This window comes from Syngnathoides biaculeatus, chromosome 10, assembly GCF_019802595.1.
Source record: "Syngnathoides biaculeatus isolate LvHL_M chromosome 10, ASM1980259v1, whole genome shotgun sequence".
Lineage (NCBI taxonomy): Eukaryota > Metazoa > Chordata > Actinopteri > Syngnathiformes > Syngnathidae > Syngnathoides > Syngnathoides biaculeatus.
In genome coordinates this window covers 28,078,627-28,106,280 of record NC_084649.1, presented here as the reverse complement: position 1 = coordinate 28,106,280, position 27,654 = coordinate 28,078,627, and the positions used below count along the sequence as shown (strand labels likewise).

The following is a 27,654-nucleotide window of genomic DNA, read 5'->3' as shown; positions in this document are numbered from 1 at the left end:
AACTTTCTTGGGTATAATCAAATTTTTTTTTGATGACAATAAAATCCCAGCATGTTTTGATGGGCCAATTTAAAATTTCTATGATAAAAATGTATTGATTATCATGGCCGTGTAAAGGTGACATGATTGATACCTGTCACAAAAATCTTAAAAAAAAAAAAAAAAAATTTAAAAGCCAACAAGGCTGAAGCAAGACTTGCGGATATTTTGGCTTTCCAACCGTACGAATGAACAAAGTTTGTTCGACGGGATATGAAAGGAAACAGTTGGACATTTTAGGTTTAATATCAAAAAATTGGCCCTTCATTGAAGACCCAAAACTGCCCGTATGTCAGAAGGGTTCTTTGTCTCCGTGTGCCCGGTGACCGGTTCGGGGTGGGCTCCGCCTCTCGCCCGAAGTTGAAAATTGAAAGTGGAGGGATGGACGTTCACAGCGCCGCCTCAAAAGCGAATTAAGGTTACAAAAAAATTTGTGTATCGACGTCGTGGTCTCTTCCCTTTTTGACCTTCATTGGGCCCTCTGCCAACTCGTAGAAGAAGACGTGTTCATTGACGCCCGGCGCCCCTAAGCCAACAGATGTGTCTCGTTTGGACTAAAGAAGCAAAGTTGTTCCGGTTCCAAAAAGTCCAGTCGCTTTTCAACGCTGCAACTGTGCGCAGATGGTGGCGGTGGCGGACGACGTTCACGAGTACGCGGCGGCGCTCAAAGACACGGACGAGAAGATGGCGCGATGTCCGGCCAGGGTGAGTCGTATGCCTCTCGCGCCCGTTCCGACTTTCACGGCTCGTCCGTCTTTGCGTTGCGGCCGCAGAGGCCCGACATCCTGGAGGAGCTCCACAAGAGTCGGAAGGTTTTTGCCGAGAAGTTGAACCATCTGAGCAGGAGGCTAGCCTGGATTAACGCCACCATCTACTCCAAGGTCGCGTGTGTGTCAGGGTCAAAGGTTGTGTGCGTTAGCATGTGACGGCGCTTGTGTGCGGTCACCCGTAGGAGAAGATGTTGGACGTGTACTGGCTGCTGTGCGTGTGCGTGCGCACCATCGAGCACGGCGACCGCACAGGCTCGCTGTTCGCCTTCATGCCCGAGTTTTACCTCAACGTGGCCATGTACGCCTACAACGCGCTCAAGAACTACTTCAGTCCCGCCAGCAACATGGAGCAGCTGCCAGGTGCCGCCGCCGCCGCGTCCCTTCCTGTCAACGTACGGCAACGACGACAGCAACGAGGCTTGTCGTTGCCCCCGCAGGCTACGAGGAAACGTTGACTCAGCTGGCGGCCATTCTCGCCAAACACTTTGCGGATCCACGGATCGTCGGGACAGGTCGCGCACGCACACGCAAACATTCAAATTCCATCTTGAGCTTGCTCGACTCGTCGGTTAGCCCGTCCCAAACGGTAAAAGGCGGGGTACTTGCTGGAAACGGTGAGCTAACCTGACCCGACTGTCTTTGGCAGACTGCTGCGCGTCGTCACCCCAAGTGGACAAAATGTTGTCGCGAAGCGAAGCAACTTCTGACTGAAATTTTGAACGGGCTCATTGTAAGCATCGTTGCGCGCACCCCCCATGAAAATACTTGCGTCCAAGCACTTTTTTTTCACGTTTAGACAAAGCTATGGCTTGACTCAACTTAGTTTATGGGCCTCAAGTTGGCACGAGATGGCAGCAAAGTCACCTTTTTAATATTTCCCCTGGGCTTCAGCATTACAAAGTGAGTTGATGCTCCAAGAATGCAAGACAGATCTAAGAAGAGACGCGAAACATACAAAAACGTCATTTGAAAAGCACGGGACAAAGAGGGACTAATTGGCGACGGGTCGCCGCCGTAAACCGCGTCGCTCCTTTTCTCGGCGGACGGAGCGACGAACGGCGGACCCCTCGTGGCTGGCGCTGATCGCCGCTGGCGCGCCGCTCTCGTCCGTAGATATCAAAGATGCTCTGATGCAGGCGCTGGCCAGCTACGTCTGCTACCCACAATCCCTCAGGGCGGTGGAGAGGATCCCCGAGGACCAGTGAGTAGCGCCGACCCGCGCTCGCCCGGCGTCGGTCGCACCGACTGACGCGGGCTGGCGTTTTCAGACGCGTGGCCATGATGAGGAACCTGCTGGCACCCTACGAGCAGAGACCCTGGGCTCAGACCAACTGGATCCTGGTCCGGCTGTGGCGGGTGAGGGTCCATTTCCAACCGTTGGCTCGGCGCCTCAGTTCGGTTCGGTCGCCCCCTCTGCCCCTCTCGAGCGGAAGGGCGTCGAATCGCTTCGCCGGACGGTATCCGGCGTGGGCGTTTGTTGTAAATCAGGCGGCATTTTGGGACCGCTAACGTGGAAATGCATCACTTGCTGTCCCTCGGATGATGTGATGTTGTGTTGCAGGGCTGCGGTTTTGGCTACAGGTACACGCGCCTGCCTCACCTCCTGAAGACCAAACCCGAGGACGCCAGCCTGCCCAGCCTCCAGAGTAAGTGGAGGGACTCGGGCTGGCCGCTTGTTTTGATTGGCTCCTGTCACGCTGTCCCGCATGCTCACTCGTCTTTTCTTTTTCTTTTTCTTTGTTGTGCTCATTCACGAAGGGGATTTGTCTCTTGCTAGTTTACAGAGTAAGTTTGTTTTGTTTTAGCTTTGTGGTTTGTAGTTTCCTTTTCTTGGCGTCCTCCGCCAATTAATCCTGATAACTTCCATTCGACTTTCAACGTTGTTGTTTTCCTTTGATTTGATTTTCACGGCGTTTTTTTTTGTTCCCATCCTGTTTTGATTTTTCCATTCATATTCGTGAACAAATGATATGTATATAATATAGTATCTGATTTCATTTTATTTGTCATTTTCCATTGGGTTTCCGGGTGGTACTTGTATTCTCCTTTCCGAGCCTCCTTTTATTGAATTTTAAAATCAAACTCCTGTGCTTATTTGACTTTTGAGTTTCCAGGATCACCTCTTTTAAAAAAAACAAAACAAAACAAAAAAACCTTTAGTTTGGATTCTTTTTGATCCGGTGAAGGCGTTTGCTTCCCCCCGTCGTCGTGATTTGACCTTTTCAGTCGTGAGGTCACGACAAAGCTCCGTCACGTTGAGTTTTGCGCGCCGTGACCCGTTGGGCGCTGGTTCCGCAGAGCCGTGCCCGTCGCTGCTGCTGCAGAGGCACATGGCCCGCCTGCTGAGCGCGGACAAGGACATGGCCGCCGCCTTCCTCAACAGCGTCCTCAACCAGCTCAACTGGGCCTTCTCCGAGTTCATCGGCATGATTCAAGAGGTAGGGCCCGCTTTGACCCGGCGGACGGGCGCCCGCCTTACGTCAGGTCCGCCTTCCCGCAGATCCAACAGGCGGCGGAGCGTCCTGAGAGGAACTTTGTGGACACGCGTCAGCTGAAGGTGAGCGCGCCGTGCGACGCCGACTCGTTTTGTTGCCCGAGACGACCGAAATTCGGGAGGTCGTCGGCTTTCTTTCAGTTGAAATCCAGCCGCGATTTGTCATTTGCCGCAAAGAATTGGGCTTGCTACATTTGTTTGGCTTGAATTTATCTGACATTTTTCATTTGTCTGATGATGTCAAAACGTTCAAGTGAGGAAAAGAATTTTGGAAGTGGGCCACTCTGGTGTCGTTTCACGGCCCGTCGCGCGGATTCCGTCGCGTTGCAGGTGTGCGCCACCTGTTTCGACCTGTCGGTCAGCCTGCTGAGGGTTCTGGAGATGACGGTCACGCTGGTTCCCGAGATCTTTCTGGACTGGTCTCGCCCGTCCGCCGAGCTGCTGCTGCGCCGCCTGGCTCAGGTGGGCCCCGACGTGGACCGGGTCCGGGTCGACTTGACCTTCCGCTTGTGCTCGTCTGCCGCAGCTGCTGAACCAGGTGTTAAACCGGGTGACGGCCGAGAAGAACCTCTTTGACCGCGTCGTCAACTTGCGACTGCCAGGTACACGCGCACGTTTTTCCCGAGCGTGCCGCGAGCGTATTGACGTTGTTGCTGTGGTGGCGTGTTTTGAGGTCTGGAGAGCGTGGACCACTATCCCATCCTGGTGGCCGTCACCGGCATCCTTGTTCGAGTTCTCGTGGACGGCGACCGGCAGGGGTGAGTGAGGGAGTCGGCTTCTTTTTTTTTTTTTTTCTTCTCTGTGTGTGTGTGTGTGTGTGTGTGTGTGTGTGTGTACGTAGCATCGTATGTAAAAGTCCAGCGTGTGGCTTTTGCGTCAGTGCGCGCGCGCGCGCGACTGTCGCCAAGCGCCAATGCCGCCGACCCCCTTTACGGGCGTCGCCGTGGGCAAATCCTACTCACGCTAACGGCGGCCGCTGCGTTCCTTCATAATGTGCCTTCGCCGTTGGGGAGAGAGCGCAAGGCACGCAAAACAGAGCGCGTGCGTTTGCTGTTGCCGTGGCGCCTCAACGTGATGCGGCGCGCGGGAAATTGAATTACGGCAACATTAGCGCTGAAGCGTAAGCGTTGCAGCCTGCTGACATCAGCGTCTTCCCTTTTCACTCAACGATGGAAAAAGCTGATGTGACGCCCACGGGCGGTCGCAAGTCACCCTGTTTGGAATTCCACCCAAGTGTCCTCGGGCAAGACGCTGAACCCTCGTTGGCTTTAAGTGGGCCTGGCAGCCGTCGCTCTTTGTTTATGAAAGTGAACGTGACGGTGTGGATAAAGTCGGTCCCGTGGAAGTGCTGACGCTAGATGAGGCCATCCGCGCTCTTGTCCTGCAGGTGGTTTCTTTCCATTTTTGCAGACCTGAGAGCGGGAAAGCCAGGAAATGATTGCGTCTGTCAAGTCTCGAGTGGCATTTCTGGACGCTTCTCTTTGCCACACGAGTCGCCTCTATATTGAATCCCAATAGCAAAAGTGTCGCTTTGCGTTGCGCGAGAGTGGGGGGAAAAAAAATGCAGAAGTAATGCCGCCGCCGCTGCTGCTGCTGCTGCTGCTGCTTTTTCATGCACGCGCACGCGTAGCTGGCGGCCATTCCTGGCGTCCGAGCTCCTCTTTGGCCCGATCGAAGTCCATCAAGAAATTTTCATTGCGCCATCCCGTCACGGCAGATTCTTATTGATCCTGATACGGATTCCTCGGGGCCTCGCATCCGTCCGGTCGGCTACGCGCGTATTTCCGCGTATCTGTTTGGTATGCGTGCACTTTTTTTTTTAAAAAGGAGACTTTGTAAACGTGCGAGTTTGAAATGAATCTTTGCTGTGTGGGAAAACAAAAGCGGCCCTTAAGTGAAAATGTGCTCAAGAAACGTCGGGATTTTGACTTCAGCAATAGAACTTGAACAAGTTTCAGTCAAACTTTTGCACCAGTCAGCTCGCACGGGGCAAAGTTCGAACGTGACAATTACTCACAAGTGGAAAGATTACTGGCGAGAAGAGCAGCAGAACCGCTCGTGTGTGTCACGTTGCTGCTTTTGAAGCTCGTCTTTGAGACGGGAGCCGCTTCTCACTGCTTGACATTTTGGCACATCGATGTCGCAACCAATGAAAAGTGTGTCGGGATGGGCCTTGCGCTCAGCGCCTTTTTCTACCGTCAAAACAAACATTCTTGTGGACGTGAAGAAGCGAGGCCTTCGTCTCGGGTGAGGGATGAACCCTCGATTTAGGATTAGCGAGCGGGTCCCTCGTGGAAATTGCCACGCCTCCTAGTGTGTGATTTTTGTGCTTTATTAGCGGAAAATGCAAAGAAGCGTACACCTGAGGGCCAGAAAAGAAATGGATGACTACGGCGCTTTTTTTCTCGGTCCCGTTATTGATTTGCACTCTGTGGGCAGGATCTCATTTCAGGACGTAGCCCGTCCCGAAATCCGAAACCTCCTCGCCCGCTGCCGACGAACGAGTCGACCTCCCGTCGAAGCGCCCGATCGATAGCCGATCGATTTTGCCCTCTGCTCTTCTTTCTTGACGGAGGTATTTGGCCACCATTTGAGGGTCTACAGCCCCTCTTGCCCAAAGTCGGGCTGGGCTGGGCCACGCCCGAAAGCGACCCGAGTCAGGGGGACAAGCGCTCTTGCGAAGGCAACGCTGAGGGAGATGAGATCATTTATTGATTAAGAAGCAAAAGCTTTCAGGTCGAATGGTTAATAGGCTGCAAGTGGTCGCGTTGCCTCTCTCAGAAGTCCACTTGGCGGGTCCGCCTTCCGTTCTGACCCGGACTGTGGAAGAAATTCGAGACGTATTAACAAACCGAAATCCTTTTGGTGATCCCGAGTGACCTGAAACCGGAGCGCTTGAGTCTGATTTGAACCGCGCGTCCGCGTGCGTATACAATAGAATTGCACGAGGAAGACGGAGAGAAGCCCAAGCACAAGATCGGCAGAGTCCGGCGTCTCCCGCGCCGGACGGGACCCCGGAGACGGCGGCTTGGCCGGTACAATGAAGGCGGGAGGAGTGCGCCGGAACCTCGATATACTTTCAAACGTAATACGGAGCGCGAGGTTATTGAGGACAGCCGTGCCGAGATCCTGCGGGACTTCCCGATCCGGGCTGACAAACTCGCGCTCAAAAGACAGCGGTCGTCAGAGCGATCTTGAGTGGAAAAAGGAATGCAAAAAGCTGGAGAAATACTGCAGAAAATGGGGGCGCTGGCCTCAGATGACCGCCAAAGCCGCCCGAGAGCCGCGCGTCATCGTCGATGTTTCCAAGTCGCATATTTGATGAGAGAAAGCTCAAAGTACAAGCAGACAAAAATAGCAGCAAAAGGAAAGGGCCTTGTTTTTTTGTCAAATCAGACTAAAGCTGTCCTGTTTCGGGTCACTCGGGATCACCAAAATGATTACATTTTGTCAAATGGCACATTGGCCAGAGGGAGATTTGAATTTGATTTCCGTTGAGGTCCAACGTTTCGCCTCCACATCCACGGCGGGCAAGCCCAGACGACGCGGTCACAGCTCCTGATAGGTTCGCTGACGCCACACCTGGGGGGGGGCGTATTGAAGGCCGGACCTCAAGTTAGCGGCAGGAAAGTTCACCGTGGAGCTGCTAATGTCGTCGGCGCCGATCCGTGCCGTCATCAACGGATTTCTTTGCATGTTTTTGACAAACTGGGTCAAGAAAGATGATTTTCATTCACATTCTGAACCTCACCAATTCCACCCTGCTGAAAGTCTCGAACCTAAGCTGTGCTAAGCTAGTGAAATAATGAGGCAGGCTGTCAGGTAGAAGCACTTTATTAGGCACAGAGCAAGCGAGCGAGCGAGCGAGCGAGCGAGACTGTAAGAGGAGGTAGTGCAGGGACGATGCAGCCCGTACAGCCAAAGTGCTCCCCGGTTTTTATCCGTGTTGTTCTGCTCCACAATCAAAAGCCAACATCACGACTTTCTATTTTGAGCCGTGCTAATGGTTACGCTGGCGGCATCTACAGCAAACGCTCTTAAAGGTACAGGCGCGCTTTCAAGGTTTTGCTTTGCGACGGCGAGCCCCAAGTCGCTCGTCAGCCAACTTTGGTCGTCCGTCCCGGCACGGTGTGGTGCGGTTGGTTCGTGGCTGACAAAAAGTCACTTTGAAGGCAAAGGCAAAGGTTCGGGGCCCGAGGAGACGAGACTTCTCGGGGTGCCGTCGCTATGGCAACACGAGGGCCGCGTGCGGGAAGGCGCCGTCCCGCCGCACATCGGCCTCCGGAGGCGACGGCGGCCACGCGTGCCCGTTGTGCTGCTCTTTGATTGGCTCCCGGAAGACCACGTGCTTGTTGGCGCCGACCCTGTGGTCCGGGCCCTCGGCGGGGGGCGGGGAGGGGCCGAGGACGCTCTCCGGTCCGGCCTCGTCGCGGGGTGGGCAGCGGCAGGGTGTCAGGTACAAGTACACGAGGACCAGCATCAGGCTGACCGCGCAGCCCAGCAGGGTCGTCAACCCGGTGTTGAAGGACTCGTGATTTTTGCCGTGGTGCCGCGTCACCACAGTCACCCGCACTTCCTGCGTCTCGTTCCGCCTTCCGACCGGATCGAGGGCCACGCACCGGTAGACTCCGGAGTCCTCCGCTCGGGCCGCCGGGATCTCCAGACTCCCGTTGGCGAACACCTTCAGCGACCCGTTGTTGCCGGGCGGCGCCACGTACTCCCGGTGTGGGGAGAGCCAGAAGAACGTGACGTGCTTCCCGGTCAGCGCGGTGCTGCAGTGGAGCAGCGCCGGGCGCCCCGCGTTCACCGACACGCCCCCAGACTGCGGCGTCACGGCGGTGGTGTTGCACGCTTGGGGGAAGTCGGGCAGGAAACGCGCAGCGAGTCCACGCACCCCGTACATCAGGCAGGTGTAGTTCTGCCGGAAGTCCGCGACCGCCGCGTAGCCGCGAAGCTCCCACAGGCGGAACATGCGGTACGTGGCGCAGTCGCACACCAGCGGGTTGGCGTGAAGGTAGAGTCCCTGCTGGAGTCTACCCGGGAGGCCGGTGAGGTTCTCCAGCGGCAGCCGGAGGAGGCCGTTGGAGGACAGGTCCAGCAAAACCAGCCGACTGTGCTCCCGGACGGACGAGAAGGGAAAATCCTGGAGTCGGTTGTGGCTGAGGTAGAGTCTGCGGAGGCTCCTCAGTCCGGCCAGGGCGTCGCTCTCCACCCTCACCAGCAGGTTGTCGTAGAGCAGCAGCTCCTCCAGACCCGGAAGGTCCCGGAAGTAGGCCCCCTCCACGGCCCGCAACCTGTTGGATGACAAGTCCAGGTGTCGCAGCAGCGCCCCCGAGGAGTTCCGGAAAGCGGCCGGCCGAATGCCGCTCAGTCGGTTGTGCGCCAAACGTACGGTGCGCAGATGCGCCAGCCCTTGGAAGCTGCGGCCCCGCAGCGCCGCCAGACGGTTGTGGCTCAGGTCCAAAGTCACGGCGTGAGCCGGCACGTCTTCCGGGACCCGGTCCAGGCCCAGCCCGGCGCAGCTCAGGATGTCGGCCGCGCGCAGGCAGCCGCCCTCGCGGGTGGAGTTGCCGGCCCGGAGGGACCGGATCCGCTGGAGGCAGCCCAGCAGGACCAGCGCGCAAGTCCAGGGAGCCGCACCCTGAAGCGGTGCCCGCATCGCGTAGCTTGCGCTCGTCCGCTTCCTCTCACCGGGAGAGCGCTTTTCGCGTCGCTCGCGCTCCGACGCAAACCAGTAGAACCCGGTCGGAACGCTCCTCGTGGCTCGCGTGGAGGCAAAAGCGTCCCTCAGCCGGCGTACGACGCGTCGTCCATCTGGAACGCCGGCGTAGGTGCCGCAAATCTCGTCGCCGCGTCTGCGCACGACGACAGAGAAACAAAACAAAGAAATACAAACGCAGATGAGATAAGAGACAAGTGACGTGCACGAGTGCACCAAGAAACACTTTCGCGCGTCCTTGAATTACGCAAACGCATACAATGGGGACAGAAGGCATCGGGACCGGAGTTATGAAAACCAAAAAGCAGAAATATCACACGGCCTTTATTCGTCCTCGGAGCCTTTGCAGTTGAACATTTCGTTGGAGCCCAGCGGACTGATTAGGAAAAGCCGCACACCTGAACGTCAGAACAAATGAGAAACGAGGTCCACGGAACTGCCTGAAGAGCTCCGAGGGAGAATTCTGGCAAACCGCGTCTATGGCCAAGGTTACCGCAACAATTCTGCTGTGCTGAATGTTCCTAAGAGCGCAGCGGCCTCCGTAATCCGTCCGGCAGCCGAGAACAGAACAGAACAGAAGAGAAGAGAAGAACCCAAAGATCACTGCGGCTGAGCTCCGGAGATGACGGAAGAAAGTTGGAGAAAGTCAAGCATCCCTGCAGGCCTCCACCCGTCGGGGCTTTATGGCCCGGATGGGGTTTGCTAAAAGCAGCGGAGGGACTCCAAGATGGTGAGTCTCGGTTCTGACGAGACCACGATAGAAGGCTTTCGGCTTTCATCGGAAGCGCGCGACGCGTGGACAAAACCAGGCGCTGCTCATCGATCAATCGTCCAATCCAGACCCAACGCTATCGTGCTGTGGGGGGGGGGGGGGTGTCACCTTCAACACACAACAGGAAGCTTCAAATAAGAACAAATGACGACGATTAAAAAAAAAAAAAAAAGCAAACAAACGAAGCAAGCCAGGACGAACGGAATACATAAATGGGCGGCGTTTTCCATTGATAAACCTCGTCGGGCAGTTTTGCACCGTCGCAAAGTACAAAGAACTCCAAAGTTGGGATTTCTTTTCTTTTTTGAACTTTGGTCCGGGCGGGGCGCAAACTTAGCGGCGGCGGGATGACTGCAAATGAAGGCGTTTTCAATTTCAAAAGCAAAAAAAGGAAGTGGACGGGGCGGCGGCGGCGGCGGCCGAACTCGCAATCGCAATTCAATTTGATTGGCTGTGAAGCCTCGACACGCACGCACGCGCGCACGCGCGCGCTGCTGCTGCTGTCGTGTTTGTTGGTCTTACCTCATCCACGGGCGGTCGTCGCCATCTTCAGCAGACGCGCGTCGGTCGGTCGGGCAGGCAGCTTTTGCGCTCGCCTAACGCGGCTCAGCGTGATACTTTCTGACGGGCGGGCATCTCTTCTTCGGCCCGGCCGCCGCCTCCTCGCCTGGCGCTCTTGCTCCTCCGCCTCAGCCGCGCCCCCCGCCGAGAGGATCTGAGCAGCCGTGGCGTCGGCGGTCTTTTTGTTCTCGTGTGGGGGGCCGACGGGACGCGCGGCGGACGGGCTCCTCCCTTGGCTCCTCCTCCTCTCTCTCTCTCTCTCTTTCTTTTTCTTTCTTTCCTTCTCCCTCTGGGTCGTGGCCTGGTCTCGTTTTCCACGTTGATTTTGCGCCAGCTTCGTGCTCGTGTGCACACGCATTCAGACTGCGCGCACGCGCAAACACAAATACGCGGGCAAAGACTGAATCAATTTTTTTTTGTTCTTGTCAAACATTGATGCCGACGAGTGGGCGCGTATCACGTGGCGATCATATCGCGCGACACGATCATCTTCGTGTGCTCGTTACCATGGCCACCGTGGCTTCCCGGCGACGAGCGCGAGCGAGCAGAAAGTGGGAGGAGCGCGTGACCGCGGTCGTGTTTTGTTTTAACGGTCAAAGTTGGGGCGGGGGTCGCAGTCCCCCACTTCGGTACTGCAGGTGGCATCCAGCTTTTAATGACCCGCTGGATGCGAATATTGCTTGCACAAATTTGGACCATTATTGTCCTTTGCGAAACCGTGTCGGCAGACCCCCCCCCCCCGGGACTGATTGGCTGGCTCGTGCATAGCCACTCCCACAACACACCACGACCCTTATTGCGCACGCTTCCCGTCCCGTCCCGTCCCGTCCCGTCCCGTCCTGTCCCGTCCTGTCCCTCGAAAGAATGACTGAATGAAAGGTTATAAAGCCCACAAGCTTTTATTTTGAAGGTACGCCCGCAGAATGTCGGCGACGTGTCCTCGCGTCGCCGGCATTTTTCGACTCTCGGCGTTTCAGCCTTTGCGCTTTTTGGCTTTTGGACTTTGCGCTTCTCCGGCAACTTGCGAGCGTTCGCGTCTGACGACGATCGGCGACGTTTCCAAAGGCTTGCGGCCTTTGAGGTATCGAGTCTTTTTACTTCCTTTCCTGTTCGGCCTTGCTGAGGTTCTTCTTTCAACTTTGAATTTGCACTAAAAGCTGCAACCATGTTACAAAGTCACGCCATAATAACATAAGCTAACATTTTCGAGTCAGACCTCAGAGTTAGTGCTGAAAGTGCTCAAATTTGACCAAAACAAAAACAAAAACGCGCTTGTTGTTGTAGGAAGCGGTTTGAGTCCCAAGCAGAAAGCATCAGCCCCCCCCCCCCCCCCCCCCAGTGTTCTCTAATAATCCTGATTGATCAAATTAAGACTATTTGGTGAAGTTTACAACATTGTCGCTTTATTTGTTGGAATTTCATTCATCAGCTTTGTGTTGGAATGTCTTCATTATGTGCGTGCAAAACAAAACAATTTTTGCCAATTTGCAAAAGGTTGCATCTTACAGGAAGGACTCGCGTCGGACAGGAAGTTGGTTGACGCTGCGCGTGTGTGTGCGTGCGCGTGCTTTAGGACGTGCCGCGCGGCATGCGTGCTGCTTTCGGACCCGTGCTTCCAGCTCCACTCCATCCAGAACCTTCTCAGCGAGCCGGGGAGGCCGGAGGCCCCGCCCCCTCCCTCTCCCGTCAACCCCTCGGAGCGCAAGCATTTCTCGCTCAACGCGTGTAAGTCGGGCGTGCGCGCGTGCGCTCATCTTTGCTAGCGCGCGAGCCGCTAACAAAGGCGTGGCCTCTTTTGCTTGTGCAGACAGCGACTACATCAGCGCAGAGGAGAAGAACAAAGTGGAGCGCATGTTGGTCTTCCTCGCCAGGGAATCGCAGCAGGCGGCGACCAGCGCGCAGGTCGGGACGCCGGCGGCGTCCTCGTCGCATCGTACGCGTTTCCTGTGTTTGGATTGTGCTGATTCACCCCAGCTGACGTTTCCTGATAAAACCAAACCAAATGAGACCTTTTTGCGGATTCAACGGGAGAACAATTCTTTTGCTTCTTGCTAACCGTAATTAGCACGTACGTCGCAGCGCTTTGACCTTCAAAATAAAGGCGCCAAAATGTCTTGAATTTGCGTGAATCGGGCAAGTGTTTGAAAGCGGCCTTCAAAATGGCCGTCGTCTCTGGCACCTTCGTAAGTTCGGGCCGGAGTCAGTCAAAGTGTCCGTTTCCGTCGAGTCGAGACGAGACGAGACGTTTTCCGGCCGACGTGGTAGAAACGGCGTGAATGGAAACGTTGGCGGTTGCGCCTCGAGGCCGCAGCTGAAATGAGGGCGCTTGAGGACTGGCGTGGCGTGGCGGGCCCCAGGGGGGGGACTCGTCTCCCCTTTGGGTCAGCCCGCCCCCGTTTGATCCGTGACCCCAAACCTCCGGACGACGTCTCGACAATTTCTCCGGCGTACGACTTCGGCGCTTCAAACTTCTTTTATGTATTTTGAGGAAAAAAACAAACGATTACGGAGTGCAACTGTTCGTCATTCTTTTACGCGTGCCGATCGTTTCGTTATTTCTCGCATTTTCTCTTCATTTGGCTCGGGGAAACGTCGGCTCTGAGATACGAGCGCCATCGCTGACCAAACGCAACTTGTATCTCAAGCCGGGCCAATTTGTAAAAACAAAATCCGCATTGGACGTTTGGGGACTGTCCGGGTCGACCTTGTACGGCAGAACCGCGCGCACGCCAAAGTTGCGTGACCATATAAGGTCGGAAGCGAACACCTCAGCCGATCACGTGGCGGGAGACGAACACGGCGAAGGGCGGCCGGCGAGCGTTTCCGCTCCTTCCTCGTCCAAACGCGTCGGCCGTGTTTACTTGAGCCGGCCAACGCGGCGTCTCGTAAATTTGGAAACGTTTGAAAAGACTGGTGGCGCTGGCTCGCTCGCTCGCACTGACTTTTGCCGCTCCTCGAAATGTTTGTCTTGTTTGTGTGTGCTTGTAGCCGACGAGCGAGGACGACCTTTGCCCCATCTGCTACGCGCACTCCATCTCGGCCATCTTTAAACCCTGCTCGCACAAGTCCTGCAAGTCAGTCCACACGCACGCAAACGCACCCGAACGCAACACGACAGTCGACACGCCTTTAAGGGTTGGGATCAGCCGCGCAGTAGGTGAAATCTGCAAAGTGGTAGCCGCGGTTTGTTTTTTGTTTTTTTTTTAATCCCAAGTCATTTTGTTTATGAGGTCATTTTACAAGACAAATCAAAACACAAATTCTGTATAAAAAGTGAGTACAATGAGTATGTACAATCAAATGCATATGTTGATTTTTTTGTTTTTTGTTTTTTTGTTTTTCTAACCGATAATATTTTAGGATAGTTAACATTTATTTGACTACTCCCCCAAAAAGTTCAGAATCCACTCAATCCCACTTTATGGTGAATTATGCGCAGTAGGAATATGGAAACCGCGACATTGCCGGTGAAAGGCCGTCCAGGCCCCTCGGAGGTCGCGACACGCCATCTTGTTGTTGCTGCTGCCACATTTATTTGTTTTTGTTTTTGTTTTTTTTTTTTTTACCAGAGCTTGCATCAACCAGCACCTGATGAACAACAAGGACTGCTTCTTCTGCAAGGCCACCATCACGGGGGTGGACGACTACCGCAAGCCCCCCGCCTCGTCCTAACGGGGTCGGTCGGGGGCTCCTCCCGGTCGCGTTGCGCCAGGCCAATAGTCGTGCTGTGGAGTGTGTGCGTGTCCTCTTATGGAATTAAATTATTCATCGCAAAGGAGGATTTTTGCTTTGATTTTTTTGACATTGCCACGAAAACGCGCACACACGGGAAATCCGAGCCGGAATGCTTGCGTTTACCCCCGCGTGGCCGTCCGTGTAAGGCGACCTCTGCCAAGGAAGGGGGAACACCGGGGGGGGGGGGGGGGGGGGGGGGGCGACCAGTCCGTCTGCGGCGTCCTGTCGATGAAGCCCCAAAATCACCACGGGATGAGGAAGATGAAGACAAAAACCGCAACACAATCTACACAACGCGCGTACGTGCGTGTTGGCAACATCTGTCAGAACCCGAGATGTCAATATGGTATTGCATATCAATAATGATTAATCATTCCTGTAACAAACACTCTGCTGTGTAATACACAGAATGAAATTTCAATCAAAGCTGTGAGGTTGCGGGTTCAAGTCCCGCCTCGCCCGTGTAGAGTTTGCACATGTTCTGCTCGTCCCCGCTTGGATTTTCTGCAGGTTCTGTTCCGCTCCGACACATTTGGAAGGTTACTTTTTGGACTTTTGACTCATATATATTTTTTAATATACACAAGCTGTCGTCGTCGTGTTGTCCGGTTCACACTTTTACAAAAGGAACGTTTTGTCGTCACTTGTGTATTTTTAGGGCGAATACAACGATGAAGAGCCTGATTAATATTGAGGAATTGAGCGCCATTTTTGTTCACATCTGCCTCGCAGTTGTGCGGCGGCGGGTTCGGATCCCGTCCTCGGCGGGAAATGGCCAGATGGGGGGCAGGAATTGAGCGCTGCCCGCCATTATTTTGCCATTTTTGTTCACATCTGCCTCGCGGCTGCGGGTTCGGATCCCGTCCTCGGCGGGAAATGGCCAGATGGGGGGCAGGAATTGAGCGCTGCCCGCCATTATTTTGCCATTTTTGTTCACATCTGCCTCGCAGTTGTGCGGCGGCGGGTTCGGATCCCGTCCTCGGCGGGAAATGGCCAGATGGGGGGCGGGGGGTGGGGGGGGTCCTTTCGAGGGCGGTCCCACGAGAAGCGTTTACGGGCTGCTGCTTGATGATTGGCCCGAAGAGGAGGCAAGCCAATCAGGTTGCCTGCGGATCGTCGATCACTTCCAACGTGAAGCCCAATTGGCTGGCTGGCTGTGTTGAACGGCCGGTGGGCGGTCCCGGTCCACGAAAAAGAAAAGCATTCGAGCCGTTGTCTCGGTTCCGCGAGGTTAAAAAGTTGCAAGTCAACATTTATTGTAAAAGGCGGTGAATTTAGGGACTATTTAAAAAGATGACAACGGCCGGACGAGGATTCAGAGTCTGCGCGTTGTGACGTCACAGGAGCAGAAATCCTCCCCGAGCGGTTCCGGAGGCGGTGCCGTTTCGGGCCGGCGGCGAAGGAGTCTCGTCGCACTCCTCTTGAGCTGGTTCCGGTGGTGCGAACATGCTGCGAGTCCCAGCGGCGGCCGGACGCCACTCGTGGCGGGGGTGAGTTGGGACTCCGTGCACACCAAAATGGCGTCCATACGCGCTTCTCGGACCGGAACCGACGGAACATGATTTGGACTCGGAATGGCTACTGCTAACTGGCTAACGGCCCGGGGGGGGGAGCGTGTGTGCCTTCTTGTTTACTGCTTCGAGTCGCTCGCTCGGTCGGCGGGTGATTTATGAAGCTCCAGATGGTGTTTGGCGTCAACTCCAGTGACTTTGACGACATTTTTACTCAACTTTCACTCATGTGTCACTTGGCATGTTAGTCAGACTTGTTTTTTTCTTTTTTTTGTCATCTGCGTGCAGGTGCGCACCACCCGCAAAACAATAAACTTTCTGAAGTCATGTTAATTGACATTTTTTCACTCACACACAGAACAAAAACAAACAAAACAAAAAAAAAGCCACCCTTTGAGCCCCAATAAAGACAGCAAGAAAGCCAAAGACGGCCATCGGCGTCCCGTCCCCGCCGTGGCGCCAGCTGGACGGCCGTCCGCACTTTGTTTGTTGACCTTGAGTTAATAAGTTAAAAGTTAAAGCGGGTCCAAAGGGACCTGGGGGGGAAGAAAGTCCCCTTTTTCAGTAGCCAGCCTTACTGGGGATTTTTGTCTGGCTAGAAGGAAGGAAGGAAGGAAGGAAGAGTTTCCCCAAAACGACACTTCAACGATGTCGCGATTGCACCTTTTCCGACGTCGTCTCCATTTTTGACCAACTGATCAAAGGTCACAAAAGCAGTAGCCGCGTTCATCATACTCATCTTTTGCGTGTCGTACAGGTCAAAGAACACAGGTCGCCTTTCCAAGGTCGCCCAAAAGCGGTCGCGAGACGGCCCAAAACCAGGCGCCGGCGGACGTCCGGGAAAAGCTCGTCATCATCTCGCGTCGCGCTTGCCGGAGCCCACTTCGGGCGCGAGGCGAACCGGTCGGCGGCCGTTCGCGGGGCACGTAGGACTAAACGACCGTTCGTGCCTACGAGCGAGTTCGAGCCTTCATTGAAGCTCGCCTCCGTGTTTTGGGGATGCGGGGCCGGGATTCGAACCTCGGTCCTCACAAGTGCGAGGCGGAAAGCGGGTGCAGATTGTTGATTTTCGTGTTACGTTCGACTCGGTCGCTCCGAGCTGAACGCCTGCTTTGTGCTTCGCAGTTTGAAAGTTTGGGCCTCTCGCGCCTGCGTGTCGGTGAGGAACGAGCCCGTCCTCCGCTACGAACGCGCAAGTTCCGAAAGACGACAACTGCTGCAGGTCTCGGACCGCCCCGATTTCCGACCGGCGACGTTCGGCTCGCGCATTTGTGTATTTACGGACGTCCGCTCGTCAGGCGCTGGAGCGGGTCAAGTCCGTCACGGAGGAGATTCCCTGCGTGGTCGGCGATGAACACATTTGGACCGATGACGTCCGATACCAAGTGTCGGTGAGTCCGCCCGCGCCGAGTCCGCTCTTTCGCCATCGCGGAGGCTGATTTTGCTTTGCTTTTTCTTTCTCAGCCCTTCAATCACGCACACAAAGTGGCAAAGTTCTGCTACGCCGACAAGGTGACAAACTACGAGGGGGGTCCGATCCGGTCCGCTCGAGCCTTTGCGGCCAATACCGCGTTTAGGGCGTACGAGGAGCGAAATGTCCGGTCTTGCCCTCGCGAACGTTCAAATCATTTTGCGGGCGTTGGGGCTCTCCCCCGTGACACCCCCCCCCCCCGCCCCCCACCCCAATAACATTTTTGTATTTTTCAAAATTCACTTTGACTTCCTCCATTTGTTAAACTTTGACCTTAATATTATGTATTTGTCAAACTTTATTTTTTGAGCCAAGAAAATATTTGCGTCGAGTTCAGTCACAACGTCTGTTGTTTCTTCTCAGTTTCTTCTTCTCTGTTTTATTCTCGTGACGTTGCGACTTTAGACGCGGAAACGGCCGGCTTTTTGAATCGCTGTCGCATTTTGGGGTGGGCGCGCACGTTACGAGGGAGTCCTGAACCGAAAGCATACGCGAGCCCCAAAGCGGGTCGACCTCGACGACCTTGATCCATTTGGGGGTGCGTGCGTGCAGGACGTGATCCGCAAAGCCATCGCGGCCTCGGTGGCGGCGCGGCGCGAGTGGGACCTGAAACCCGTGCGGGACCGAGCGGCCGTCCTCCTCAAGGCGGCGGACGTGATCGCCGGACCCAAACGGGGCGAGTTGCTGGCCAAGACCATGGTCGGACAGGTACGGGCCATCCCCTTCAGGCTCGCCCAGCTCAGACGCTAACGGCGCCGCGCGGGCTCCCAGGGCAAAACGGTGATCCAGGCGGAGATCGACGCGGCGGCCGAGCTCATCGACTTCTTCCGCTTCAACGCCAAACACGCCGTCGAGCTGGAGGAGGCGCAACCGCTGAACGCCGAGGGCAGCGTCAACAGCGCCATCTACCGCGGCCTCGAGGTAGCGTCCCCTTTCTCTCCCTTCCCTTCCCTTCCCTTCGCAAACGTCGTCACGTCTTCTTGTCTTCAGGGCTTCGTGGCCGCCGTGGCGCCTTTCAACTTCACCGCCATCGGCGGCAATTTGGCGGGGACGCCGGCCGTCATGGTGAGCGCTCCCGAAGTTTGCGCCGTGACTCCGGAGGCCCCCCGGCAGGAATTTGTGCGCCTTTCTGCCCGCCTTCAGGGCAACGTGGTCCTGTGGAAGCCGAGCGACGCGGCCGTGTCGGCCAGCTACGCCGTCTACCGCGTCCTGCGCGAGTGCGGCCTTCCTCCCGACGTCGTCCAGTTCCTCCCGGCCGACGGTCCCGTCTTCGGAGACGCCGTCACGTCCTCGGAGCACCTGGCGGGAATCAACTTCACCGGCAGCGTGCCGTAAGAAACCTGTCGCGGGTGGGGGGGGGGGGGGGGGGCACGAGCGGGCGGCTAACGGGCGGCGAAGCTTCCGTAGGTTCCAGGCTGCGATCCGGCAGACGTGAAATTGTTTGTCCCGCCACGTTTGGAGTAAAGAACGCGCGGGCAGGAACGGCGTCGCTTCGCACTCGCTCGCTCGCTCGCTGCCACGAGCTTCGGCTGTCAAAAAGCGACCGACGCCCAACTTGCAAAACGGCTGAAAATGTCACGTGACTTCCTGTTTGTGCGCAGGACCTTCAAGCGCTTGTGGAAGCAGGTGGCCCACAACTTGGACACGTACAAGAACTTCCCCAGGCTGGCCGGAGGTGCGGAGCGCTGGGATGGCGGCGGCCTCCCTCATTTCCTCCTCCTTCTTCTTCTTCTTTCGTTATAGAGTGCGGCGGCAAGAACTTCCATTTTGTCCACAAGTCGGCGGACGTGGGCAGCGTCGTGAACGGGACGGTGCGATCGGCCTTCGAGTACGCGGGCCAGAAGTGTTCGGCCTGCTCCAGGATGTACGTGCCCGCCGCCTTGTGGCCCGACGTCAAGCGGCGGCTGCTGGCCGCGCTCCGACAAGTCCGCGTGGGAGATGTCAGTTCCGCCGTCGAGGTCGTCCGGTTGCGGTTTTCGAGCAAATGTTGTGCGGTTTTTTTTTTTTTTGTTTTTTGGTCATTTGCATAATTTTGCTTTCGAGATCAAATTCTCCCCCCCCCCCCCCACCCCTCCCTCTCGGATGTCATCGTGGATCAATACGCCCACCGTTTTCAACTGCGGGACTTTCTAACGAACCAATCCGTCCTCGTCCTCGTCTTTCAGCCCGTGGAAGACTTTGGCGTCTTCTTCTCTGCCGTCATCGACCACAAGGTGGCGCCGTCCCGTCGGCCGCGCTCACGCCCGTCGGGCGCACTGACGCCCTGTGTTGTCCTCGCCAGTCGTTTGCTCGCATCAAGAAGTATTTAGACGAGGCCAAGCGTTCGCCCGAGCTGGAAATCATCGCCGGGGGCCACTGCGACGACTCCAAGGGTTACTTCGTGGAGCCCACCGTCATCGTCGCCGCGGACCCGCGACACCCCGTCATGACCGAGGTGCCTTCCCGACTTCCGTCGTTTGACGCTTCTTCCAAATCCTTCCCGAGCGCTCTTGCGTTGAGTCGCAGGCTAATTCAGGTCTGATGAGTTTTGACTTCCCGTCCGTGCCGCGCTCAGGAGATCTTCGGTCCGGTTCTGTCGGTCTTTGTGTATCCGGACGCCGACTATCAAGAGGTTCTGCGTCTGGTGGACCGCACGTCTCCTTACGCGCTCACAGGCGCCGTCTTCGCCCTGGACAAGTAAGATTTCCAAAGGGGGGGGGGGGGGGGGGCGCCGCCGCCGCCTGATGTGCCTTCCTTTGACCTTTTTTTTTTTTTTTTTTCAGGAACGTACTGGAAGAGGCGTCCGAAATCTTGAGGAACGCCGCGGGGAATTTTTACATCAATGACAAGTCTACGGGATCCGTTGTGGGGCAGCAGCCGTTCGGGGGCGCCAGAGCTTCAGGTCAGAACCGATGCCGGCGCTCTTCCTCCTCGGTCGCGCTTACGAGCAGCTGGCGACGCGGTGCCCTAGCGGAGGGAGACCCGTCGTCACTTGGACCTTCTTTGGGTTTTCGTGCCGGTTTCCTTCTTAGCGTCTTTCTCCGATATTATTGGCCGCTCCGCCCCCCCGGCGGAAATCTTGACGCCGTCGTTCCTTTTCTTTGTTGTTGTTTTGCTTTGGGAAGGCACAAACGACAAGCCCGGCGGGCCGCACTACGTCCTGCGCTGGACGTCCCCCCAGGTCGTCAAGGAAACGCACGCGCCCCTCACGGAGTGGACGTACCCGTACATGGCCTGAGGGCCCCGTCGCCGCCGCCGCCGCCGCCGCCGTCCAATCGCACAAAACCGTCCGGCTTGGTCCCGCCCGTTTTACGCTGAACTGCCGGAAATGTTTTTAAAAAGTTTTAAATACGCCTACTGATCATGATTAATATTAATTATAAATGTTGGGAAAATGTGGGCGTGAAGGATCTGACACGTTTTATCCCACAAACGCGTTGTAGATGTTGTGAAACAATTATATTTGGACAGACTTTAATAAATGAAAAAAAGTGACATCACACTTTGCTGCTTCTGCTCATTTGTTTGCTTCGTTGAAAAAAAAATGGAATAGAAGCCAATTTCTTGTCGTCAGTGCATTGAAGAAAAAGGAAAAAAAGTGCAGCAATAAACGAGCGTCTTCATTGGGAAGACGATTCGGACAATTTGGGCACCCAAAAAAAAAGCCGCATAAAAAGTTGCGTGACGTTCGGTTTCCTTCTTTCATCATTCGTTTTGCTTTATGTACTCAACTGCTTTGGAGTTTGGACAAGTGTCAAAAAAAAAAAAAAAAAAAAAACAAGCGAGAGCGGGTCGTCCGGTTCGAATCCCGCTTCCGCACTGGCTACACAAGTCCACTAGAAGACATCTTGAAATTTGATGTGAATCTGATTACTTTAAACCTTAAACTGTCGTTACTTCCTCAGATGTTCTAACATTTCTCATTCCTAAAAGTAATCTGATTACTACTCCCTCGGGTCCGCTCGCCTGACTCAGTTCCCTGCCACCCAAACCGGGATAAACAACACGTGGAAATGGATGGATATAGTAACGGACAGTAATCTGATTACTTTTCAGTTTGGGTGGCCCAAGGATCCAGATGAGGTGGGCGGGGCGTCCGGAAGGAGATGAGGTGGGCGGGGAAAGGGAAAGGGAAGCCCGACCGCAAAGAACGAGCAAGAAAAACGTGGAAAACTCTTCCGGGTCACAAACACAAGCGCCCATCAATTCCAAAAGTGAATTTTGAAAAATCACGAGTTGCAATTTGGAAAACCCGTCCATCCATTCATTTGGCGTTGCGCTCCTCACGCGGGTCGCAGGACGAGTGGCGGGGCACACCCCGAGAACTGGTCGCCCGTCAATCGCGGGGTAAAACAAACACAAAACTTGTGAAAAAGTCAATTGGAGAGTCGGCGTGATTGTCAGCGCGACTCTTGTCCGTCTCCGTGCGCCCCGCCTCCAGCTCCCGTGACCCTGGTGAGGATAAGTGGCTCAGAAGATGGACGGGTGGATGAAAAAAGTCCAAAGAACACCACAATCTTACGTAAAATGGGAAAATGGAATGTAGCGGGCGGCCTGCCCGTTGCTAAGCAACCACGGAGCCAGGAACCACTCGGGGCTTGACAGATTTATTGATCGTGTGGGCAAACAGCAGGAAGCCATTGCACGCCTTACAAAAATAAAAGCATTTTGTACCCAAATGCCCGGCCGGCGTCGGGCTGAGCCGACGAAACTTAAAACGAGGCCGTGTGTCCGTAAAGCGTCAGAATACTTTTGAGCGCGATCCATCAATCAGAACAAAGATCGCGCAGGACCGTCACCAAAATAAAACAAACCCAAAAAAATCCTACTCAAGCGCCGTTTTGCGTGAAGTCAAACGTCAGAGGTCGTCTGGCGGAGGAGGAGGAGGAGGCGGCGGCGGCGCCTCGTCGGCCTGGTGGGCGCGGACGCGTCGGTACGCCCGGCGCCGATGTTCGGGCTCCAGGCAGTACGCCAGCAGGAGCTCCGCCTCCCGGCAGCGCCGCAGGAAGCGGCCACGGTCGCGGGCCAGCTCCTCCCACGGCCCGCGCCGGTCCTCCGCCTCGGCGGCAGTGTCGTCGTCGTCGCGCGACGAGATGACGAACTCGTCCACCACGTCGCTGAAACGGACCTGGACCGTGATGACAACGCGTGAGCCGCTTCAAGATCGCCGCCAAACTGAAGCAAGCGCAGGAAGTACAACCCAATTTGGATGAAATCGGGACGCGGAACACTGAGGAAAATAAGTATTTGAACGCCTCGCGCTTTGGCAACGGTCAACTAAAAGTAAAAAAAAAAAAAAATGTTCATTCATTTGGATGTTACTGCTGCAAAGAAGTATTTGAAGAAAAGTTCGGCCCTCGCAGGCCCGTCAGTCCACCTGCGATTGGAAAAGTTGACGACGTCTCAGCACCGGGTCCCCCCGAGCTTTTGTCCTCTCTCCTCCGCTCTTCTCGCTGTCCACAAACGACGGCACCTCCCGAAGGTCGCAGATGACGCCGCGGTCGTATCGACAGGAAGCGGCGAGACCGGAGCTTTTTTTGTGGCCAACGCAACACGAAAGACTGTAGAGATGATTGTGGACTTCACGAGGAGTCCTTCACCGCAGCTGCCCCTCACGCCGACACTTCACTGTCTTGTGTCGAGACCTTCGAGTTCCCGGGAAGGACGGTCGGTCTCACAGGACCTGAAGTGGGAGACCAACATCAACTCCATCCTCAGAAAAGCCCAGCAAAGGATGGAGTTCACGTGGCTTCTGAGGAAGCGCGGACCGTCACAAGAGCTGCTGAAACAGTTCTACACGGCGGTCATCCAAACCAGTACTGCGAACCTCCATCACAGCCCGCTTCGGGGCTGCCACAAAAAAAGGACAAACTCCGACTGCGACGGATCGTCGGCGCCACACTCGCCACTTGAACAAAGGACCGGGATCCTTTCGACTGCCGGAGACAAAGTCCTTGTGCCTCGTGACGTCAAATCTGATTCTGAGCTCCCTCGGACTGGATTCTCCCTCAGCTCATTCCGTATCGCTGATCCGAAGGAAGGTGAGGAAACATCCCAGAACTACCTGAAGACGGCCAGAACCGCAGTGGGTAATACACCGAGACGGCACGCGTGCCACGCGGGGTTCCCCTGCTAAAATCAGCGCACGGCCGGGCCCGTCTAAAGTTAAAGTTATGAGGTCAGATGAGACCAAATTAGGACTTTTGGGTCTTCGTTCTACTCGCCGCGTTTGGAAGAGGAGGAATGAGGAAGCCCATCCCAAAATAAATAAGTAAGTAAACACCACCCCTACTGTGAAGCGTGGGGGTGCATCAAAGCATCGACCTTTGGGGGTGTTTTTCTGGACATGGGACGGGATGACCGGGTCCATGGATTGTGAGATTTTTTTGGGAGAGAACCACCTTCCCTGAGTTTGAGGGTTGATGAAGGGTCGTGGCTGGGTCTTGAGCCGAAGCCCACTTGCAAGCATGTCAAGGTTCTGGAGTGGCCTAGCCAGTCTCCAAACCCAGTAGAAAATAGTTGGAGGGAGCTCGATCTCCAGAAGATCTTGAGTGGAGGAACGAGCCAAAATTCCTCCTGCAGTGTGTGCAAAAACTACAGCAAACGTTTGACATTCGAACGCTGAACATTGATTTTCGCAGATGTACAAATACATATTTGCAGCAGTAACAAACACATTTTTTTTTTCTCTAAAAATCAAACACGGTGAGTGCCTGATTTTTTTTTTTTTTAATTATTATGTCTCTCACGGTGGACAAGCACCTAAGATGGAAATTCCAGACCCCGCCGTGATTTCAAAGTGGGGGAACTTGCAAAAGTGCAAGGTGTTCAAATACTTCTTTCCCTCAATGTACATTTAATTAAACGCTCTACCAAGTTTTAGAAAATCACCATTAATTTGGAATTTTATGACTGCAACACATTCCACAAAAAAAAAAAAAAAAAGCTGGGACAGGGTGAGGATTCCCACTTTGTTGATATTTTCTTTGGGCAACATAATTGTTGGAAGCTGTGGAGGTGCTTTTCTTTCCCATTCTTGCTTGATGGACTGTTGCAGCTGGTCAACAGTGCAGGCCCTCTGTTGACATATTTTGCTCTCGGTAATGTGTCTCGGACACGCGATCTATTACTGCCAAGCCAAACTATTGGAACGGGCAGAATGTGGCTTTCCGAGCAAGCCACGAGAAAGACTTTGCTTGGATGGCAGCATATGCTTCTCCAGCACCTGGATTGTACCTTTCAGCAGTAAGGGTGCCTTCGCAGATGTGTCATTGGCACTTAACGGGATCACCTTTTGAACTTTGCGGATGGTTCTTTTCCCTCTTTGGCCCGGCGGACACGACATCCACCATTTCCAAAAACAATTTGAAATGCGGACTCGTCGGACCGCAGAACACTTTTCCGCTTTGCAGATGTCCATCTTAGATGAGCTCGGGCGTTTCTGAGTGTCGTTGCTAAATGGCCTTTGAGTTTGAAGTGCACTTCCAGATGCAGCGCTGCAAGTACGGCCTGACCTTGGTTTTCGCAAGTGTTCCCTGAGCCCACGTGCTGATATCGTATTTACATTGATGTTGGTTTTTGATGCAGCTCCGCCGGAGGGATCGAAGGTCACGGCCATTCAATGTCGGTTTTGGGCCTTGCAGTCATTTCTCCAGATTCTTTGAACCGTTTGATGGTACGATGGAACCCCCAAATTCCTTGAGGACCATTGTCCCTAAACGGAGTATTTTTTGAACCGCACCCAGTCAACAGTGAACCACTGAGCAAATCAGGGAAGTTCCCAATTCCACTTGTGGGATGTTGGGTGAGAATTCCTCAACTTTCTCTCTTTTTTGCCACCCCACCTGTCCCAGTTTTTTTTTTTTTGGGGAATGTCTCTCCATGATTATGTACTAAAAACAATAATATCAGTTTGAACGTGAAATAGCTAGTCTCTGTAGTGTATTCAATTAAATATGGCTTCAACATCATTCGCAAATCGTTGTCCGCGGTTAACCCAACGTCCCAACGAAGTTTGGAGAAACTTGGCAAAATTCAGTGCAGCGCAACAAATTCAATCCAAAAATAAAAGATGCCATAACTGCTACAAAATAAAATGTTTCAAAACGAGTACAAGTCCAAGATATATCCTAACGGGAAGTAGAAGCACTACTTAATAAAAAAAAAAAGGTTTTAAAATGCTCATCAGGAAGCGCAAGCAGACACGCAAATGACAAAATAAAAGCCTACCTTTTTGGCAGAGGTGAAAGGTTGCAATCTTGCGCCGGCGGGCGCCTGCGTGGCTTTCCTGGTGCGGAGCGGCGCCTGAAAGTTGAGCAAATTGTAGGGGTCGCGCGGGGCCGACGACGCTAACGCCAGGACGCCGTCGGCCTCGTCCGCCTCACTGCCGGAGTCGTCCCGAGGACCCCGACTCGAGAGGGGCGGGGATGAGGCAAGGGGACGGAGGGCGGGCGGCGGGCGCCCCGTGCGGAGGAGGGCACTGAAATTTTGAGGGTTGTAGGGGTCGTCGTGGCGACACAAGGACGCCATCAGATGCGCCGCCTCCTCGAGGGGGTCGTCTCCTTCCTCGTCCGACGACGACGACGACGACAAGTCGGACGAGGACGAGCTGTCGAAGCTGTCGCCGTCGTGGGCAGAGTCGGCATCCGATTGGCTTTCGTCGTCGTCGTCGCTGCAGGGGCAGCCCATGATGAAGGCGATGCTGGCGTTTCGGCACCGCGGCGCCGCAGTCTGGTACTGGGTCGCGGGTGCTAACGTCTCTTCGGGCGTCACGTGAGCCCCCGCCGCCGTCCCTTCAGGCGTCACGTGAACCGTCGCCATCTCGTCGGGCGTTACGTCAGCCGCCGCCACCTCACGAGGGACCGCGCCCCCCGTCGCATGACAGTCCGCCATCTTTTCGGCGAGTCCGTCCCGTGTCGTACGGGCCGGCGGTTTTTCGCAGGTGTCCTTGAGCGCCCCGGCGGCGGCGTGACCCTTGTGACCTTTGAGGCTGTGCTCCTCCTCCAAACTGTAGTAGCCGTTGTCCCGGTCAGGAGACCGCGGCGGGCAGGAGCCGGCCCGGAGGTTCCGGATGCCGCACGCGCCTCCGTTGACGGGCGCTTTGTCTTTGTGGACGCTGGTTCCGGCGCTTTCTCCCGTCGAGTCGTTGGGGTACAAAACGCTGCGTTGGCGCTCTATTGTCAACTTTGGCCTCGCCAGGGAACAGAATTGCACAGGCGCCGAGCCAGAGTTGACAGATCTCGGGTCGGCGGGGCCCGCCGAACACCGGTCCTCCGGCGGGTCCTGCCTGTCGCGAGCGAAGACGGTTCCGATAGGAGAAGCCTCGCGGTTCTGGCCGGGCTCCGCTGGATGGGCGGCTGAGGTCAACTGACAGAGAGAGCCCTCGCCCAGCCGGGACAACGCGGACACGGCGGCATCCGGTCGCCCGAGAAAGTCCCCCCGGTCCCGGGCCGGCGCCGCCTCCCCGCCGAGGCCCGGAAGATACCTGGAGACTAAGGAGAGGGCGTGCCTGGACAGCACGAAGAGCAAGCCGAGCCACGAGCTTTCCTGAGCGACGAGGCCGGCGGGGGGCGCGCTCAGGACGGCCGGGAGGCGGCCCTCGCTACTCGCATTCGGAAACATCTTTTCACAGTCCGCAAAAAGGCACAAAATGGCTGGCAAAGTTTTCGCCAGCCGGCAATGAGCACCGGCCAATTTCAGACAGTCGATTGGAGAGCTGCGCGTCGAAGCTGCTCGAGTCCGCTCTTGGGCGAAAAGTGCCAGGAAAAGTTTCCACCGCGGGGGTCCGACGTCCAGTCCAGGCCCATCGCGCTCAATGCGGCCGGACGGGAAGACGGCAGCGGAAGTCAGAGGAAGGGGACGGCCGGGGATCGGGGGCGGGAGCCCGCCAGAAATCGGGCTGCTGCTGCTGCTTCGGCTTCTTTTCGACCGACGGAACGCTGAAGGACGACCGGACCGCAACACCGGGGACGCCGGACGCCGACATCCGCGCCATGCTGCTCGTCTTCGGCGGCCGAACCCGTCGCCCCTCGGGAGTTAGCCGGCTAGCTTAGCAGCCGGCCCGCGTCCGTCCGTCCGTCCCCACTTACAAAAGAAAACGAAAAAAAGCCTTCAAAATGATCCTTTTTGGTGTCGTCTGCGAGTCCGAAAGTCGCCGTCGTGCTGTGGAGGAGGACGACGGAACTTCAGCGCAGACGACGAAGAAGAAGGAGGAGGAAAGAGAAGAAAAATGGTTTCATCAGAAAAGGCCAGGGAGCGTCTGTCAATGGAAGGTGTGTAAAAAAAAAAAAGAAAAAAAAAAAAAACGGGGGGGGGGAGGGGTGGCGCCACGGAGCGTGGTGTTCCTAAAGCAAGCACGCCTTGTTACGTCACAAGAAGGCAACGTCAACGCCAAGCGCGAGCGCTTATGTAATCTTATTTCGCGGTTCAAAGTTCCAAGTGCACTGGCGCACTTTAAAAAAAAAAAAAAAAAAAACAATCAGGCGTCAAATTGTTGTTTAGCAAAAGAAACTTTCAAATGAGCAACTTTCTTGCATTCTTCTTCCTTGACTTGTGGGCACGCAGGCGGGGGCCGGGATTCAAACCCCCGGTCCTCACAATTGTG

General features: G+C 55.3%; 4 protein-coding genes across 6 annotated transcripts in view; 2 read left to right on the top strand and 2 right to left on the bottom strand.

Moving 5' to 3' along the window:
* The window catches only part of LOC133507239 (E3 ubiquitin-protein ligase RNF123), a 28,342-nt gene extending 14,208 nt beyond the window's left edge, over positions 1 to 14,134 (top strand). Inside the window, exons 25-40 of the mRNA XM_061832078.1 lie at positions 661 to 744; positions 813 to 920; positions 992 to 1,169; positions 1,247 to 1,321; positions 1,923 to 2,010; positions 2,078 to 2,165; positions 2,371 to 2,455; positions 3,108 to 3,247; positions 3,310 to 3,366; positions 3,634 to 3,765; positions 3,830 to 3,905; positions 3,977 to 4,061; positions 11,929 to 12,080; positions 12,163 to 12,257; positions 13,344 to 13,429; positions 13,925 to 14,134. Coding sequence (XP_061688062.1) covers positions 661 to 744; positions 813 to 920; positions 992 to 1,169; positions 1,247 to 1,321; positions 1,923 to 2,010; positions 2,078 to 2,165; positions 2,371 to 2,455; positions 3,108 to 3,247; positions 3,310 to 3,366; positions 3,634 to 3,765; positions 3,830 to 3,905; positions 3,977 to 4,061; positions 11,929 to 12,080; positions 12,163 to 12,257; positions 13,344 to 13,429; positions 13,925 to 14,027 — 1,632 coding nt within the window. The 3' untranslated portion in view covers positions 14,028 to 14,134. The remainder of the gene's footprint in view (positions 1 to 660; positions 745 to 812; positions 921 to 991; positions 1,170 to 1,246; positions 1,322 to 1,922; positions 2,011 to 2,077; positions 2,166 to 2,370; positions 2,456 to 3,107; positions 3,248 to 3,309; positions 3,367 to 3,633; positions 3,766 to 3,829; positions 3,906 to 3,976; positions 4,062 to 11,928; positions 12,081 to 12,162; positions 12,258 to 13,343; positions 13,430 to 13,924) is intronic.
* Positions 4,118 to 11,212, bottom strand: amigo3 (adhesion molecule with Ig-like domain 3). Of its 2 annotated transcripts, none has more exons than XM_061832070.1 (2): positions 10,317 to 11,212; positions 4,118 to 9,158 (listed from the first exon to the last, which is right to left on the bottom strand). In XM_061832070.1, exons 1-2 carry the CDS (start codon positions 10,319 to 10,321, stop codon positions 7,529 to 7,531), a joined length of 1,635 nt encoding a protein of 544 aa, XP_061688054.1. In that variant the 5' UTR covers positions 10,322 to 11,212; the 3' UTR covers positions 4,118 to 7,528. The 2 variants fall into 2 exon arrangements, with proteins under 2 accessions (XP_061688054.1, XP_061688055.1); XM_061832071.1 differs by lacking the exon at positions 10,317 to 11,212 and adding an exon at positions 9,516 to 9,752.
* A 1,161-nt stretch (positions 14,135 to 15,295) lies between the features above and the next one.
* aldh4a1 (aldehyde dehydrogenase 4 family, member A1) lies at positions 15,296 to 20,553 on the top strand. The gene is made up of 15 exons (XM_061833653.1): positions 15,296 to 15,580; positions 16,727 to 16,823; positions 16,900 to 16,992; positions 17,066 to 17,113; positions 17,625 to 17,780; positions 17,844 to 17,993; positions 18,063 to 18,137; positions 18,216 to 18,403; positions 18,674 to 18,747; positions 18,816 to 19,012; positions 19,238 to 19,285; positions 19,354 to 19,506; positions 19,627 to 19,748; positions 19,835 to 19,953; positions 20,177 to 20,553. Exons 1-15 carry the CDS (start codon positions 15,537 to 15,539, stop codon positions 20,287 to 20,289), a joined length of 1,677 nt encoding a protein of 558 aa, XP_061689637.1. The 5' UTR covers positions 15,296 to 15,536; the 3' UTR covers positions 20,290 to 20,553.
* A 563-nt stretch (positions 20,554 to 21,116) lies between these two features.
* Positions 21,117 to 27,339, bottom strand: LOC133507897 (protein phosphatase 1 regulatory subunit 15B). 2 transcript variants are annotated; one of them, XM_061833453.1, is made up of 2 exons: positions 25,281 to 27,338; positions 21,117 to 22,179 (listed from the first exon to the last, which is right to left on the bottom strand). In XM_061833453.1, exons 1-2 carry the CDS (start codon positions 26,670 to 26,672, stop codon positions 21,910 to 21,912), a joined length of 1,662 nt encoding a protein of 553 aa, XP_061689437.1. In that variant the 5' UTR covers positions 26,673 to 27,338; the 3' UTR covers positions 21,117 to 21,909. The 2 variants fall into 2 exon arrangements, with proteins under 2 accessions (XP_061689437.1, XP_061689438.1); XM_061833454.1 differs by lacking the exon at positions 21,117 to 22,179 and adding an exon at positions 22,195 to 22,734 and having other exon boundaries at positions 25,281 to 27,339.
* Between the last annotated feature and the right edge of the window lie 315 nt (positions 27,340 to 27,654).